Genomic DNA, 14,043 nt, shown 5'->3' with positions numbered 1-14,043 from the left:
GTATCTTCATTAATTATTGAAGTTTTCTGACACTACTGCATGATCTAACACTGTAATTCACAGTGCTGAGCTGTTCCACATCCATTCCAAGTTTAAACAGTCAGATAATTTGGAGTATAGTGATCATCCTCAGGATGCATCATGAACTCCATCAAAGATCTCAGGATATTTTTTACTTCAAGTAAATCATCACACTTCATTTCCTCTGGAGAATCAGAATAAATTCTGCTGTGAATACAGATTATCTGCAGCCAGATTGTTGCTCTTCTCATGGTACTCACAGTAATGGCAAACTAGTTGTGTGCATGTTTATTTACCCAGATAACTAAATGTAAACTATTCTATTATTAGGTAAAGACAGTATTATAAAAGTACAGTATGTTTACTGTAGTACAAAGTTCTGTAAAAAAACAGGTATAAAAACATTTTCTTTAAATAAATGATAAGAGGAGAGATGGGTGAATGTATTTACTATTTTAGTAAATATGTACAATGAGTATAATGAGTAGCTACTATAATTAAATCTGTCAGCACCTTCAGTCAGTAATGTAAATGGGGCGCAGCAGTCTTTGTTGTCATGATGTGTGTCAGCAGGACCACTATGGAAATGATTTATTTGAACTTTTAGTGTTTTTATCCTCTGTCATCACTCTTCATTTTTATGTTTAACACTTTAATAGTTTTATATACTGTTTATAGTTTGATTTATTTTGTTGGTTTTGTGTTTCTGTGTGTTGGGTTTTTATTTGATTGTTTTCTTTGTGAATATGTGGAAAGGTGTGTTATGTGTCGGTTGCTTTATGATAGAATTAAACCAAACCAAACCTCTAACTGTACAGATATAATTGTCTTCTCATATACACACTGACAGCAACTTCAGTCTCTCCTGAAATCTAAATTCAACATAATCTCCCCTTGAAAGTGTATTTGGGGAACTCTATAATAAACTTGGGGTGCTGTAAGCTGTCAGCAGGGTTACTGTCTCTTTCTGCCTCCCTAAGAAGGAACATTTTTCTTCAGAAAAGCCGTCTTGTGATCCTCTCAGCTCATTAAACTTCTTGTCTGTTTTGAATCTCACACCAACTCCACCTGTCAGTTGTGGTCAGCAATATGTTTTTGTGAGTTACTACCTCCGCCACCGACTAGCCTAGAGCTGACACAGCATTATATACATATTTGTGACATGAACACATGTATCTGTACAGTCTGACACTCACTCCAGGACTTGGACTTTGTGCAGATGTGTGATGAGTGTGAGCAGCAGCTGGTCAGTGAGCTGACAGTGACTGAGGTCCAGCTCTGTCAGCCCGTCAGAGGAGTCCAGCATCCGGGCCAAACCTTCACAGGCCCTCTGATCCAGTGTGGTGTGACTGAGGTCCAGCTCTCCACCCAGGGCTCTACACAGGGACTCTCCTCGTCTCACTGTGTCCCTGTCACTGCTCCCAGGAACCAGTGACACCAGCTGGAGGAGGACAGCTTTACTGGCTCTGAACAGGACAAACAGAGCAAAGAGCAGACTGTTACCATGCAGAAACATTACTGTGTACAAGTTTCTTCTCTGGTTTAGGTTATTCGTTCCCACCGGAGACGGATTCTGTCTAGGACAGGAAACAGCAGGTCCAGACTGCTGTCTTCCACCTCACAGTCTCTCAGGTCCAGCTGTGTGTTGCGGCTGCTGTGTCTCAGGATGGTGGAGACGGCCCTGCAGTCAGCAAAGGTCAGACTCAGAGGCTCAGTCTGATCCTTCTCTGTCAGCTCCACACAGGAGGAGCAGGACAGATCCAGCCTGTGCTGTAGAGTCCTGAGCAGGCCTGATGCTGCCCCCTGCTGGGCATCAGAGGCAGCACAGCAGTGGATGAACCTCAGCAACAGATTCCTCTCAACACTGGTAGTAGAAATGATTCAGAAATGTAAGAAAGTTAACAAATTATACACAAATAATACAATCATATCACTTCATTGTTCAGATACCAATATGACTAGCAGACTCACAAATATTCCACACAAATAATATCCATTTAAGGGATACAGGATATTAAAGAGAACAGTGTTATCATAACTGATAGAGTGATTAAGAACAAATAATTATCTTTCAACACCATATACTAATTTGAAATGTATCATGACATAAAAAACAGTCCAATAAATACTCTACAGTGTTATTGAGCAGGTTTAAAAGTAAGTAAAGGCAACTTTGTTACTTCTGGTTACAACCTGGATTAGTCTACAGGGAACGAGACGTTGCCCAAAATAAAGCAGTGTACTGCAAGTATCTCAGTGTCTCCAAAGATGCTTTAAATGATTAATTTGTCGGAGCGTTTAAGCAAATCTGCCAAGTATTATAAAATATGGCTGATAGCTGTGATGTTACATTGCTGTGTAATGAAATAAGTAAAGACCTGACCAACAGTACTGCAAAGTGTTCAATAAGAGACTGAAGGCAGATTTTGGATGCCAGAGCTTACAGCAGAACCCTCCGAAGACACCCTGAGTCTAATACATCAATCATAGGAGGTATGTAATCTATCTCATCTGTATCCTCTAACATCTAAGGTGCTCTCCCAGTACGCTATCAGTGATGGATAAATGATATCCTGTGTGTTAGAGAGTACTGATACAGCTACAGCGTTAAGAAATGAGCACTAATGTCTGACCTGAGTTGACAGACTTTGTCCAGTGTAAAGAGGATGGACTCTATTTCCTCTGTTGGTATGGAGGTCCACTGCAGGTTTACTTTAACTCTGTCACTGTGTTGAAGGATGAAGAGCAAAGCAGCACAGTCCACCGAGTCCAGCTCTCTGCAGGTCAGGCTGATCACATGATCCAATGACCTCAGTAAACTGGGTATCATGTGACGGGTTTGAGCTTTATGGATCTCTCTGATGGCAGTCAACACAAAGCTGGGACTGGGCCTGAAAGCATACAGTGTATTTACCAATAACACTCTGTCTGGTCCTACAACGAACAAACTGATGATGAAACAGAAGCCATAACAGAACATTTACAAATTATTAAATGGAAAACAACTTTATGTCTGTGTCCAATAAAAGGGGAAAAATGATTTGACAACCTTTTGAATACAATCCTGTCCAGAAGGGGAAGCAGATGTGTGATTCTCTCCTGTAAGAAGCAGTTCTTCCTCAGGTTCACAGTGATGGTCTGAGCTGACGACTGCTGCAGCAGATACTGAAGAAGCTCCCAGTTCAGACAGCAGGAGGTCAGGTCTCCTCCAACCTTACTGAAGAAGGAACAGGTCAAGTCCTCATCCTGGATTTCATGGAGGAGGGCCGGTAGCTGCTGGAAACTCTCTTCAGTCAGTCTGCACATTTCATAATGAATATGTTTTAGAAAAGGTAACTATTAATACATTAGACATTTTCATTAATTAGTGTGTGTTCATAAGGCTGAGGAAAGACATTTACTTGATTGTTAGAGGGCCATCATGAAGCAGCAGTGAAGTGAGACCCTGAGCAAAGATGCTGAGCTCAGTCAGGTCTAACCGTCTGACTGACCAGTGTCTCAGCACGGATGCCAAACTACTGACAACTTTCAACAATACTCGTTCTGATAGTTGGGTTGTCTTAGGGACGAGAGAAAGCTCATCAACAGCCAGACAGGCCACTCTCCCTCTTCTTATCCACCCAAACAGTCTCAAGGCCGTATTGTTGGACAGTCTGAAAATGCAGAAACAGATGTCCTGAAATATGTGATGAAAACCCCTAATTGATCATTTAAATTGGACAACTGGTGTTAAAAGAAGACAGACAGTAATTAGATGAATACGTACTTCAGACTGTGTAGTTGTGTTGTACGTCTAAAGAGGAGCGAGGCTTCTCTGACAGACATCTTTCTGGGTGTGAGGATGAGATTCACTTCAGAGCCACAAAGTCTGAGAACTCTCCCTGCAGACCTGCAGGTTTTCCTGCCTAACTTTCCTGTTAACAGCAGGTTGAACCCCAGGAGCTGCAGCAGAGAGACCAGCTGCTGGGTCTCCTCTCTGGATCTCACATAGATGGATGAACACACACTCTGGAAGAACTCTGGATCACAGCTAAAACACAATATTATGGATCAATTGTGAAAACAGCAAAGCAAACGTACAAGAGTAGAAGACAAACTGCATTACAAACCATCTGATGTCTGATGTCTTTCATCAAAGATGAAATTCAGAACAAGAACATACAGCAGGAGGAAATAGTAAAGACAGTAAGTTGTTAAATGATGATAAAATGTAAAATATATGCAGAATATATGAATAGAAATATTGAAAAAATTAAATCTAGAGTCCACATCATGTACAGTAGTTAAAATATCATCCCAGCATGCTTTACCTCTGAGATGGAAGACGTATAAATTACTGTTATGCTACATTACATCTGTCAGTGGAGACACAAAATGATCATTCATAAGTGTCTGAAATTTCATTTACTGCTCACTATAGAGTTGGTAGAATTTACATCATAGTCAGTAAAAATAACTAATCATGAGGTAAAAAAGCAATGACTGTATTTTTGCATCGATGTAAATGTAGCAGTGCTTGTTTTTCTTAATTAATGAACATTTTGTTTTTATTTATGAACAATGTATTTTTTAAGCTGCCAAGATGGCTGCCATTGTTATTCTGAGTAATATAGCCCTTATTGAAGAGACATGGTTATCCTGTCAATGTCCCATATTTAACAATTCATCACATTTTCATATTTCTCTTTGTTTATTATGTGTGTAAATATTATAAATAAACTACCATATATCTGAGAGAAGGTGGTTTGACTCTTTTGTGTGTGTAAATCTTTTAATATCAGAGTCACTGAGGTTCCCAAAAACTAGGAAAGCAACTTATCTCACAACATATTTCATATACTTCCAACCCATGTTCTCTGTCAATACTACAGACGGGGGACAAATTAAAGGAAAAACCTGAATAAAAAAGTGGAGAAACATATCAAATGCAGATGCTTCTGTTCACCAGGGCTCACTGAATGCTTTGGTGAGGATGAAAATGATGTGAATAAAATGCTCGGACCTTTACAGTCACCAGATCTCAACCCAGCTCAACACCTATGGAAGATTTTAGACCAATGTGGAATACAATGCTCTCCACCACCATCTTCATAAGACCGAATAATATTGTGTTAACTTTTAAATCTGGTAGATAAATCGGAATGAGAGGAAAACATTTTGTTATGATCCCATGTCAGTGGTACAAAGACAGCTGTGCATTAGTGATATACACTGTATCTCCTTAACATGGCGATCAAGTCATATATTAGAATAAGGGGACTCTTCTCCTAAAAAGATGGCTGAAGAATCCCTCACTTCATTGTTTGAAGGTATACAGCTATACAACTCCTTAACTCTAAGTCATGTGAAGTACCTGAGCTTTGAGATATAAGGCAGACACTGTAGGAAACTCCTCACTTCACTCTCTTCATCTGACCAGCCTGTCAGCTCCACTTCTTTCTTCTCTGATTGGAGTTTCAGCACTTCCAGCAGGATGGAGGCCTTTCTCTCTGACAGGTTTATGGACCAGACTGTAGGTGACTGGAAAACTGACTGTAATGCTGGAAGGACTCTCCTGCCTGTTTTAGTTTCACAGTCCTTCAGATGACAGTACAATCCCAGTAGGAAATGACCCTGATAATCCATGTATCCGTCTCTAAAAGGGAACGTTTCATAACTGCACACTGATGATAACAGCTCCAGTATCTTCTCTCCTGTCTGCTGTTCTCTCTCTGCTGCTGCACAGAACAGATTCACCAACAACCTGATTTCTTTATCAGGATCTGACCAGTAAGGACGAAAACTGGAACAATAAGAAGGAAACATTTTGTGAGGATTTGATCTCAGCAACATAACTACAAACACACACTACTGATGGACTCTATCTTGTACATGGCTGTCCTGTATAAAATTATGAAATTAAAAACACTTAATTAATCAGGAAAGAATATAAATCATTTTTGAACTATTACTGCCTCACAACACAAACACCAATCCTGTGTGTGAAATCACTGCATATTTGCTACCTACAGGTTATATTTACTTTAAGTAATTAAAATGTAAAATATATGCAGAATATATGAATATAAATATTGAAAAAATTTAATCTAGAGTCCACATCATGTACAGTAGTTAAAATATCATCCCAGCATGCTTTACCTCTGAGATGGAAGACATATAAATTACTGTTATGCTACATTACATCTGTCAGTGGAGACACAAAATGATCATTCATAAGTGTCTGAAATCTTAATTTGCTGCTCACTATAGAGTTGGTAGAATTTACATCATAGTCAGTAAAAATAACTAATCATGAGGTAAAAAAGCAATGACTGTATTTTTGCATCGATGTAAATGTAGCAGTGCTTGTTTTTCTTAATTAATGAACATTTTGTTTTTATTTATGAACAATGTATTTTTTAAGCTGCCAAGATGACTGTCATTACTATTATAAGTAATTTGATCCTGTCAATGTCCCATATTTAACAATTCATCACATTTTCATATTTCTCTTTGTTTATTATGTGTGTAAATGTTATAAATAAACTACCATATATCTGACAGAAGGTGGTTTGACTCTTTTGTGTGTGTAAATCTTTTAATATCAGAGTCACTGAGGTTCCCAAAAACTAGGAAAGCAACTTATCTCACAACATATTTCATATACTTCCAACCCATGTTCTCTGTCAATACTACAGACGGGGGACAAATTAAAGGAAAAACCTGAATAAAAAAGTGGAGAAACATATCAAATGCAGATGCTTCTGTTCACCAGGGCTCACTGAATGCTTTGGTGAGGATGAAAATGATGTGAATAAAATGCTTGGACCTTTACAGTCACCAGATCTCAACCCAGCTCAACACCTATGGAAGATTTTAGACCAATGTGGAAGACAATGCTCTCCACCACCGTCTTCATAAGACCAAATAATATTGTGTTAACTTTTAAATCTGGGAGATAAATTGGAATGAGAGGAAAACATTTTGTTATGATCCCATGTCAGTGGTACAAAGAGATCTGTGCATTAGTGATATACACTGTATCTCCTTAACATGGCGATCAAGTCATATATTAGAATAAGGGGACTCTTCTCCTAAAAAGATGGCTGAAGAATCCCTCACTTCATTGTTTGAAGGTATACAGCTATACAACTCCTTAACTGTAAGTCATGTGAAGTACCTGAGCTTTGAGATATAAGGCAGACACTGTAGGAAACTCCTCACTTCACTCTCTTCATCTGAGCAGCCTGTCAGCTCCACTTCTTTCTTCTCTGATTGGAGTTTCAGCACTTCCAGCAGGATGGAGGCCTTTCTCTTTGACAGGTTTATGGACCAGACTGTAGGTGACTGGAAAACTGACTGTAATGCTGGAAGGACTCTCCTTCCTGTTTTAGTTTCATAGTCCTTCATCTGGGAGCACAGACCCAGTAGGAATTTACACTGATATTCCTTATCATCATCATCATAATCATCCATGTAGCTGTCTTTGACAGGGAACGTTTCATAACTGCACACTGATGATAACAGCTCCAGTATCTTCTCTCCTGTCTGCTGTTCTCTCTCTGCTGCTGCACAGAACAGATTCACCAAGAACCTGATTTCTTCATCAGGATCTGACCAGTCAGGATCAAAACTGGAACAATAAGAAGGAAACATTTTGTGAGGATTTGATCTCAGCAACATAACTACAAACACACACTACTGATGGACTCTATCTTGTACATGGCTGTCCTGTATAAAATTATGAAATTAAAAACACTTCATTAATCGGGAAAGAATATAAATCATTTTTGAACTATTACTGCCTCACAACACAAACACCAATCCTGTGTGTGAAATCACTGCATATTTGCTACCTACAGGTTATATTCACTTTAAGTAATTAAAATGTAAAATATATGCAGAATATATGAATATAAATATTGAAAAAATTTAATCTAGAGTCCACATCATGTACAGTAGTTAAAATATCATCCCAGCATGCTTTACCTCTGAGATGGAAGACGTATAAATTACTGTTATGCTACATTACATCTGTCAGTGGAGACACAAAATGATCATTCATAAGTGTCTGAAATCTTCATTTACTGCTCACTATAGAGTTGGTAGAATTTACATCATAGTCAGTAAGAATAACTAATCATGAGGTAAAAAAGCAATGACTGTATTTTTGCAGCTGTGTAAATGTAGCAGTGCTTATTTTTCTTAATTAATGAACATTTTGTTTTTATTTATGAACAATGTATTTTTTAAGCTGCCAAGATGACTGCCATTACTATTATAAGTAATTTGATCCTGTCAATGTCACATATTTAACAATTCATCACATTTTCATATTTCTCTTTGTTTATTATGGGTGTAAATATTATAAATAAACTACCATATATCTGACAGAAGGTGGTTTGACTCTTTTGTGTGTGTAAATCTTTTAATATCAGAGTCACTGAGGTTCCCAAAAACTAGGAAAGCAACTTATCTCACAACATATTTCATATACTTCCAACCCATGTTCTCTGTCAATACTACAGACGGGGGACAAATTAAAGGAAAAACCTGAATAAAAAAGTGGAGAAACATATCAAATGCAGATGCTTCTGTTCACCAGGGCTCACTGAATGCTTTGGTGAGGATGAAAATGATGTGAATAAAATGCTCGGACCTTTACAGTCACCAGATCTCAACCCAGCTGAACACCTAAGGAAGATTTTGGACCAATGTGTAAGACAATGCTCTCCACCACCATCTTCATAAGACCGAATAATATTGTGTTAACTTTTAAATCTGGTAGATAAATCGGAATGAGAGGAAAACATTTTGTTATGATCCCATGTCAGTGGTACAAAGACAGCTGTGCATTAGTGATATACACTGTATCTCCTTAACATGGCGATCAAGTCATATATTAGAATAAGGGGACTCTTCTCCTAAAAAGATGGCTGAAGAATCCCTCACTTCATTGTTTGAAGGTATGCAGCTATACAACTCCTTAACTGTAAGTCATGTGAAGTACCTGAGCTTTGAGATATAAGGCAGACACTGTAGGAAACTCCTCACTTCACTCTCTTCATCTGAGCAGCCTGTCAGCTCCACTTCTTTCTTCTCTGATTGGAGTTTCAGCACTTCCAGCAGGATGGAGGCCTTTCTCTCTGACAGGTTTATGAACCAGACTGTAGGTGACTGGAAAACTGACTGTAATGCTGGAAGGACTCTCCTGACTGTTTCAGTTTCATAGTCCTTCATCTGAGAGTACAGATCCAGTAGGAAATAACACTGATGTTCCTTTATATCATAACTATAATAATAACCATGATGATTCATGTATCTCTCTTTAAAATGTATCACTTCTTCACTGCACACTGATGATAACAGCTCCAGTATCTTCTCTCCTGTCTGCTGTTCTCTCTCTGCTGCTGCACAGAACAGATTCACCAACAACCTGATTTCTTCATCAGGATCTGACCAGTAAGGATGAAAACTGGAACAATAAGAAGGAAACATTTTGTGAGGATTTGATCTCAGCAACATAACTACAAACACACACTACTGATGGACTCTATCTTGTACATGGCTGTCCTGTATAAAATTAAATTAAATTAAAAACACTTCATTAATCAAGAAAGAATATAAATCATTTTTGAACTATTACTGCCTCACAACAAAAACACCAATCCTGTGTGTGAAATCACTGCATATTTGCTACCTACAGGTTATATTCACTTTAAGTAATTAAAATGTAAAATATATGCAGAATATATGAATATAAATATTGAAAAAACTAAATCTAGAGTCCACATCATGTACAGTAGTTAAAATATCATCCCAGCATGCTTTACCTCTGAGATGGAAGACATATAAATTACTGTTATGCTACATTACATCTGTCAGTGGAGACACAAAATGATCATTCATACGTGTCTGAAATCTTCATTTGCTGCTCACTGTAGAGTTGGTAGAATTTACATCATAGTCAGTAAAAATAACTAATCATGAGGTAAAAACGCAATGACTGTATTTTTGCATCTATGTAAATGTAGCAGTGCTTGTTTTTCTTAATTAATGAACATTTTGTTTTTATTTATCAACAATGTATTTTTGAAGCTGCCAACATGACTGCCATTACTATTATAAGTAATTTGATCCTGTCAATGTCCCATATTTAACAATTCATCACATTTTTATATTTCTCTTTGTTTATTATGTGTGTAAATATTATAAATAAACTACCATATATCTGACAGAAGGTGGTTTGACTCTTGTGTGTGTGTAAATCTTTTAATATCAGTCACTGAGGTTCCCAAAAACTAGGAAAGCAACTTATCTCACAACATATTTCATATACTTCCAACCCATGTTCTCTGTCAATACTACAGACGGGGGACAAATTAAAGGAAAAACCTGAACAAAAAGTGGAGAAACATATCAAATGCAGATGCTTCTGTTCACCAGGGCTCACTGAATGCTTTGGTGAGGATGAAAATGATGTGAATAAAATGCTCGGACCTTTACAGTCACCAGATCTCAACCCAGCTGAACACCTATGGAAGATTTTGGACCAATGTGTAAGACAATGCTCTCCACCACCATCTTCATAAGACCGAATAATATTGTGTTAACTTTTAAATCTGGTAGATAAATCGGAATGAGAGGAAAACATTTTGTTATGATCCCATGTCAGTGGTACAAAGAGATCTGTGCATTAGTGATATACACTGTATCTCCTTAACATGGCGATCAAGTCATATATTAGAATAAGGGGACTCTTCTCCTAAAAAGATGGCTGAAGAATCCCTCACTTCATTGTTTGAAGGTATACAGCTATACAACTCCTTAACTGTAAGTCATGTGAAGTACCTGAGCTGTGAGATATAAGGCAGACACTGTAGGAAACTCCTCACTTCACTCTCTTCATCTGAGCAGCCTGTCAGCTCCACTTCTTTCTTCTCTGATTGGAGTTTCAGCACTTCCAGCAGGATGGAGGCCTTTCTCTCTGACAGGTTTATGGACCAGACTGTAGGTGACTGGAAAACTGACTGTAATGCTGGAAGGACTCTCCTGCCTGTTTTAGTTTCATAATCCTTCAGATAACAGTACAATCCCAGTAGGAAATGACCCTGATAATCCATGTATCCGTCTTTAAAAGGGAATGTTTCATAACTGCACACTGATGATAACAGCTCCAGTATCTTCTCTCCTGTCTGCTGTTCTCTCTCTGCTGCTGCACAGAACAGATTCACCAAGAACCTGATTTCTTCATCAGGATCTGACCGTAGAGGAAAACTGGAACAATAAGAAGGAAACATTTTGTGAGGATTTGATCTCAGCAACATAACTACAAACACACACTACTGATGGACTCTATCTTGTACATGGCTGTCCTGTATAAAATTAAACTAAATTAAAAACACTTAATTAATCAGGAAAGAATATAAATCATTTTTGAACTATTACTGCCTCACAACAAAAACACCAATCCTGTGTGTGAAATCACTGCATATTTGCTACCTACAGGTTATATTCACTTTAAGTAATTAAAATGTAAAATATGTGCAGAATACATGAATATAAATATTGAAAAAATTAAATCTAGAGTCCACATAATGTATAATAGTTAAAATATCATCCCAGCATGCTTTACCTCTGAGATGGAAGACGTATAAATTACTGTTATGCTACATTACATCTGTCAGTGGTGACACAAAATGATCATTCATAAGTGTCTGAAATCTTCATTTACTGCTCACTATAGAGTTGGTAGAATTTATATCATAGTCAATAAGAATAACTAATCATGAGGTAAAAAAGCAATGACTGTATTTTTGCATCTATGTAAATGTAGCAGTGCTTATTTTTCTTAATTAATGAACATTTTGTTTTTATTTATGAACAATGTATTTTTTAAGCTGCCAAGATGACTGCCATTACTATTATAAGTAATTTGATCCTGTCAATGTCCCATATTTAACAATTCATCACATTTTCATATTTCTCTTTGTTTATGATGTGTGTAAATATTATAAATAAACTACCATATATCTGACAGAAGGTGGTTTGACTCTTTTGTGTGTGTAAATCTTTTAATATCAGAGTCACTGAGGTTCCCAAAAACTAGGAAAGCAACTTATCTCACAACATATTTCATATACTTCCAACCCATGTTCTCTGTCAATACTACAGACGGGGGACAAATTAAAGGAAAAACCTGAATAAAAAAAGTGGAGAAACATATCAAATGCAGATGCTTCTGTTCACCAGGGCTCACTGAATGCTTTGGTGAGGATGAAAATGATGTGAATAAAATGCTCGGACCTTTACAGTCACCAGATCTCAACCCAGCTCAACACCTATGGAAGATTTTAGACCAATGTGGAAGACAATGCTCTCCACCACCATCTTCATAAGACCGAATAATATCGTGTTAACTTTTAAATCTAAGAGATAAATCGGAATGAGAGGAAAACATTTTGTTATGATCCCATGTCAGTGGTACAAAGAGATCTGTGCATTAGTGATATACACTGTATTTCCTTAACATGGCGATCAAGTCATATATTAGAATAAGGGGACTCTTCTCCTAAAAAGATGGCTGAAGAATCCCTCACTTCATTGTTTGAAGGTATACAGCTATACAACTCCTTAACTGTAAGTCATGTGAAGTACCTGAGCTTTGAGATATAAGGCAGACACTGTAGGAAACTCCTCACTTCACTCTCTTCATCTGAGCAGCCTGTCAGCTCCACTTCTTTCTTCTCTGATTGGAGTTTCAGCACTTCCAGCAGGATGGAGGCCTTTCTCTTTGACAGGTTTATGGACCAGACTGTAGGTGACTGGAAAACTGACTGTAATGCTGGAAGGACTCTCCTGCCTGTTTTAGTTTCACAGTCCTTCATCTGAGAGTACAGATCCAGTAGGAAATGACACTGATGTTCCTTTTTATCATAACTATAATAATAATCATGATGATTCATGTATCTCTTTTTAAAATGTATCACTTCTTCACTGCACACTGATGATAACAGCTCCAGTATCTTCTCTCCTGGCTGCTGTTCTCTCTCTGCTGCTGCACAGAACAGATTCACCAACAACCTGATTTCTTCATCAGGATCTGACCGTCGTGGAAAACTGGAACAATAAGAAGGAAACATTTTGTGAGGATTTGATCTCAGCAACATAACTACAAACACACACTACTGATGGACTCTATCTTGTACATGGCTGTCCTGTATAAAATTATGAAATTAAAAACACTTAATTAATCAGGAAAGAATATAAATCATTTTTGAACTATTACTGCCTCACAACACAAACACCAATCCTGTGTGTGAAATCACTGCATATTTGCTACCTACAGGTTATATTCACTTTAAGTAATTAAAATGTAAAATATATGCAGAATATATGAATATAAATATTGAAAAAATTAAATCTAGAGTCCACATCATGTACAGTAGTTAAAATACCATCCCAGCATGCTTTACCTCTGAGATGGAAGACGTATAAATTACTGTTATGCTACATTACATCTGTCAGTGGAGACACAAAATGATCATTCATAAGTGTCTGAAATCTTCATTTACTGCTCACTATAGAGTTGGTAGAATTTACATCATAGTCAGTAAAAATAACTAATCATGAGGTAAAAAAGCAATGACTGTATTTTTGCACCTATGTAAATGTAGCAGTGCTTGTTTTTCTTAATTAATGAACATTTTGTTTTTATTTATGAACAATGAACTTTTCAAGCTGCCAAGATGGCTGCCATTACTATTCTGAGCAATTTAGCCCCTATTAAAGAGACATGGTTATCCTGTCAATGTCACATATTTAACAATTCATCACATTTTCATATTTCTCTCTGTTCATTATGTGTGTAAATATTATAAATAAACTACCATATATCTAACAGAAGGTGGTTTGACTCTTTTGTGTGTGTAAATCTTTTAATATCAGAGTCACTGAGGTTCCCAAAAACTAGGAAAGCAACTTATCTCACAACATATTTCATATACTTCCAACCCATGTTCTCTGTCAATACTACAGACGGGG

General features: G+C 37.3%; 1 protein-coding gene across 1 annotated transcript in view; it reads right to left on the bottom strand.

Annotated features, from left to right (window-relative positions):
- Nucleotides 1-14,043, bottom strand: part of LOC122976244 — a 1,153,509-nt gene that overhangs the window by 1,122,189 nt on the left and 17,277 nt on the right. Inside the window, exons 12-15 of the mRNA XM_044344621.1 lie at nucleotides 10,852-11,277; nucleotides 9,011-9,475; nucleotides 7,181-7,633; nucleotides 5,375-5,803 (exon numbers count right to left, since the gene is read on the bottom strand). Of these exons, the coding sequence (XP_044200556.1) occupies nucleotides 5,375-5,803; nucleotides 7,181-7,633; nucleotides 9,011-9,475; nucleotides 10,852-11,277 (1,773 nt within the window). The remainder of the gene's footprint in view (nucleotides 1-5,374; nucleotides 5,804-7,180; nucleotides 7,634-9,010; nucleotides 9,476-10,851; nucleotides 11,278-14,043) is intronic.

This window comes from Thunnus albacares, chromosome 24 (assembly GCF_914725855.1).
Source record: "Thunnus albacares chromosome 24, fThuAlb1.1, whole genome shotgun sequence".
Taxonomy (NCBI): Eukaryota; Metazoa; Chordata; class Actinopteri; order Scombriformes; family Scombridae; genus Thunnus; species Thunnus albacares.
Note: the sequence above shows the minus strand (reverse complement) of the source record. Positions and strands in the feature narration are given on the sequence as shown.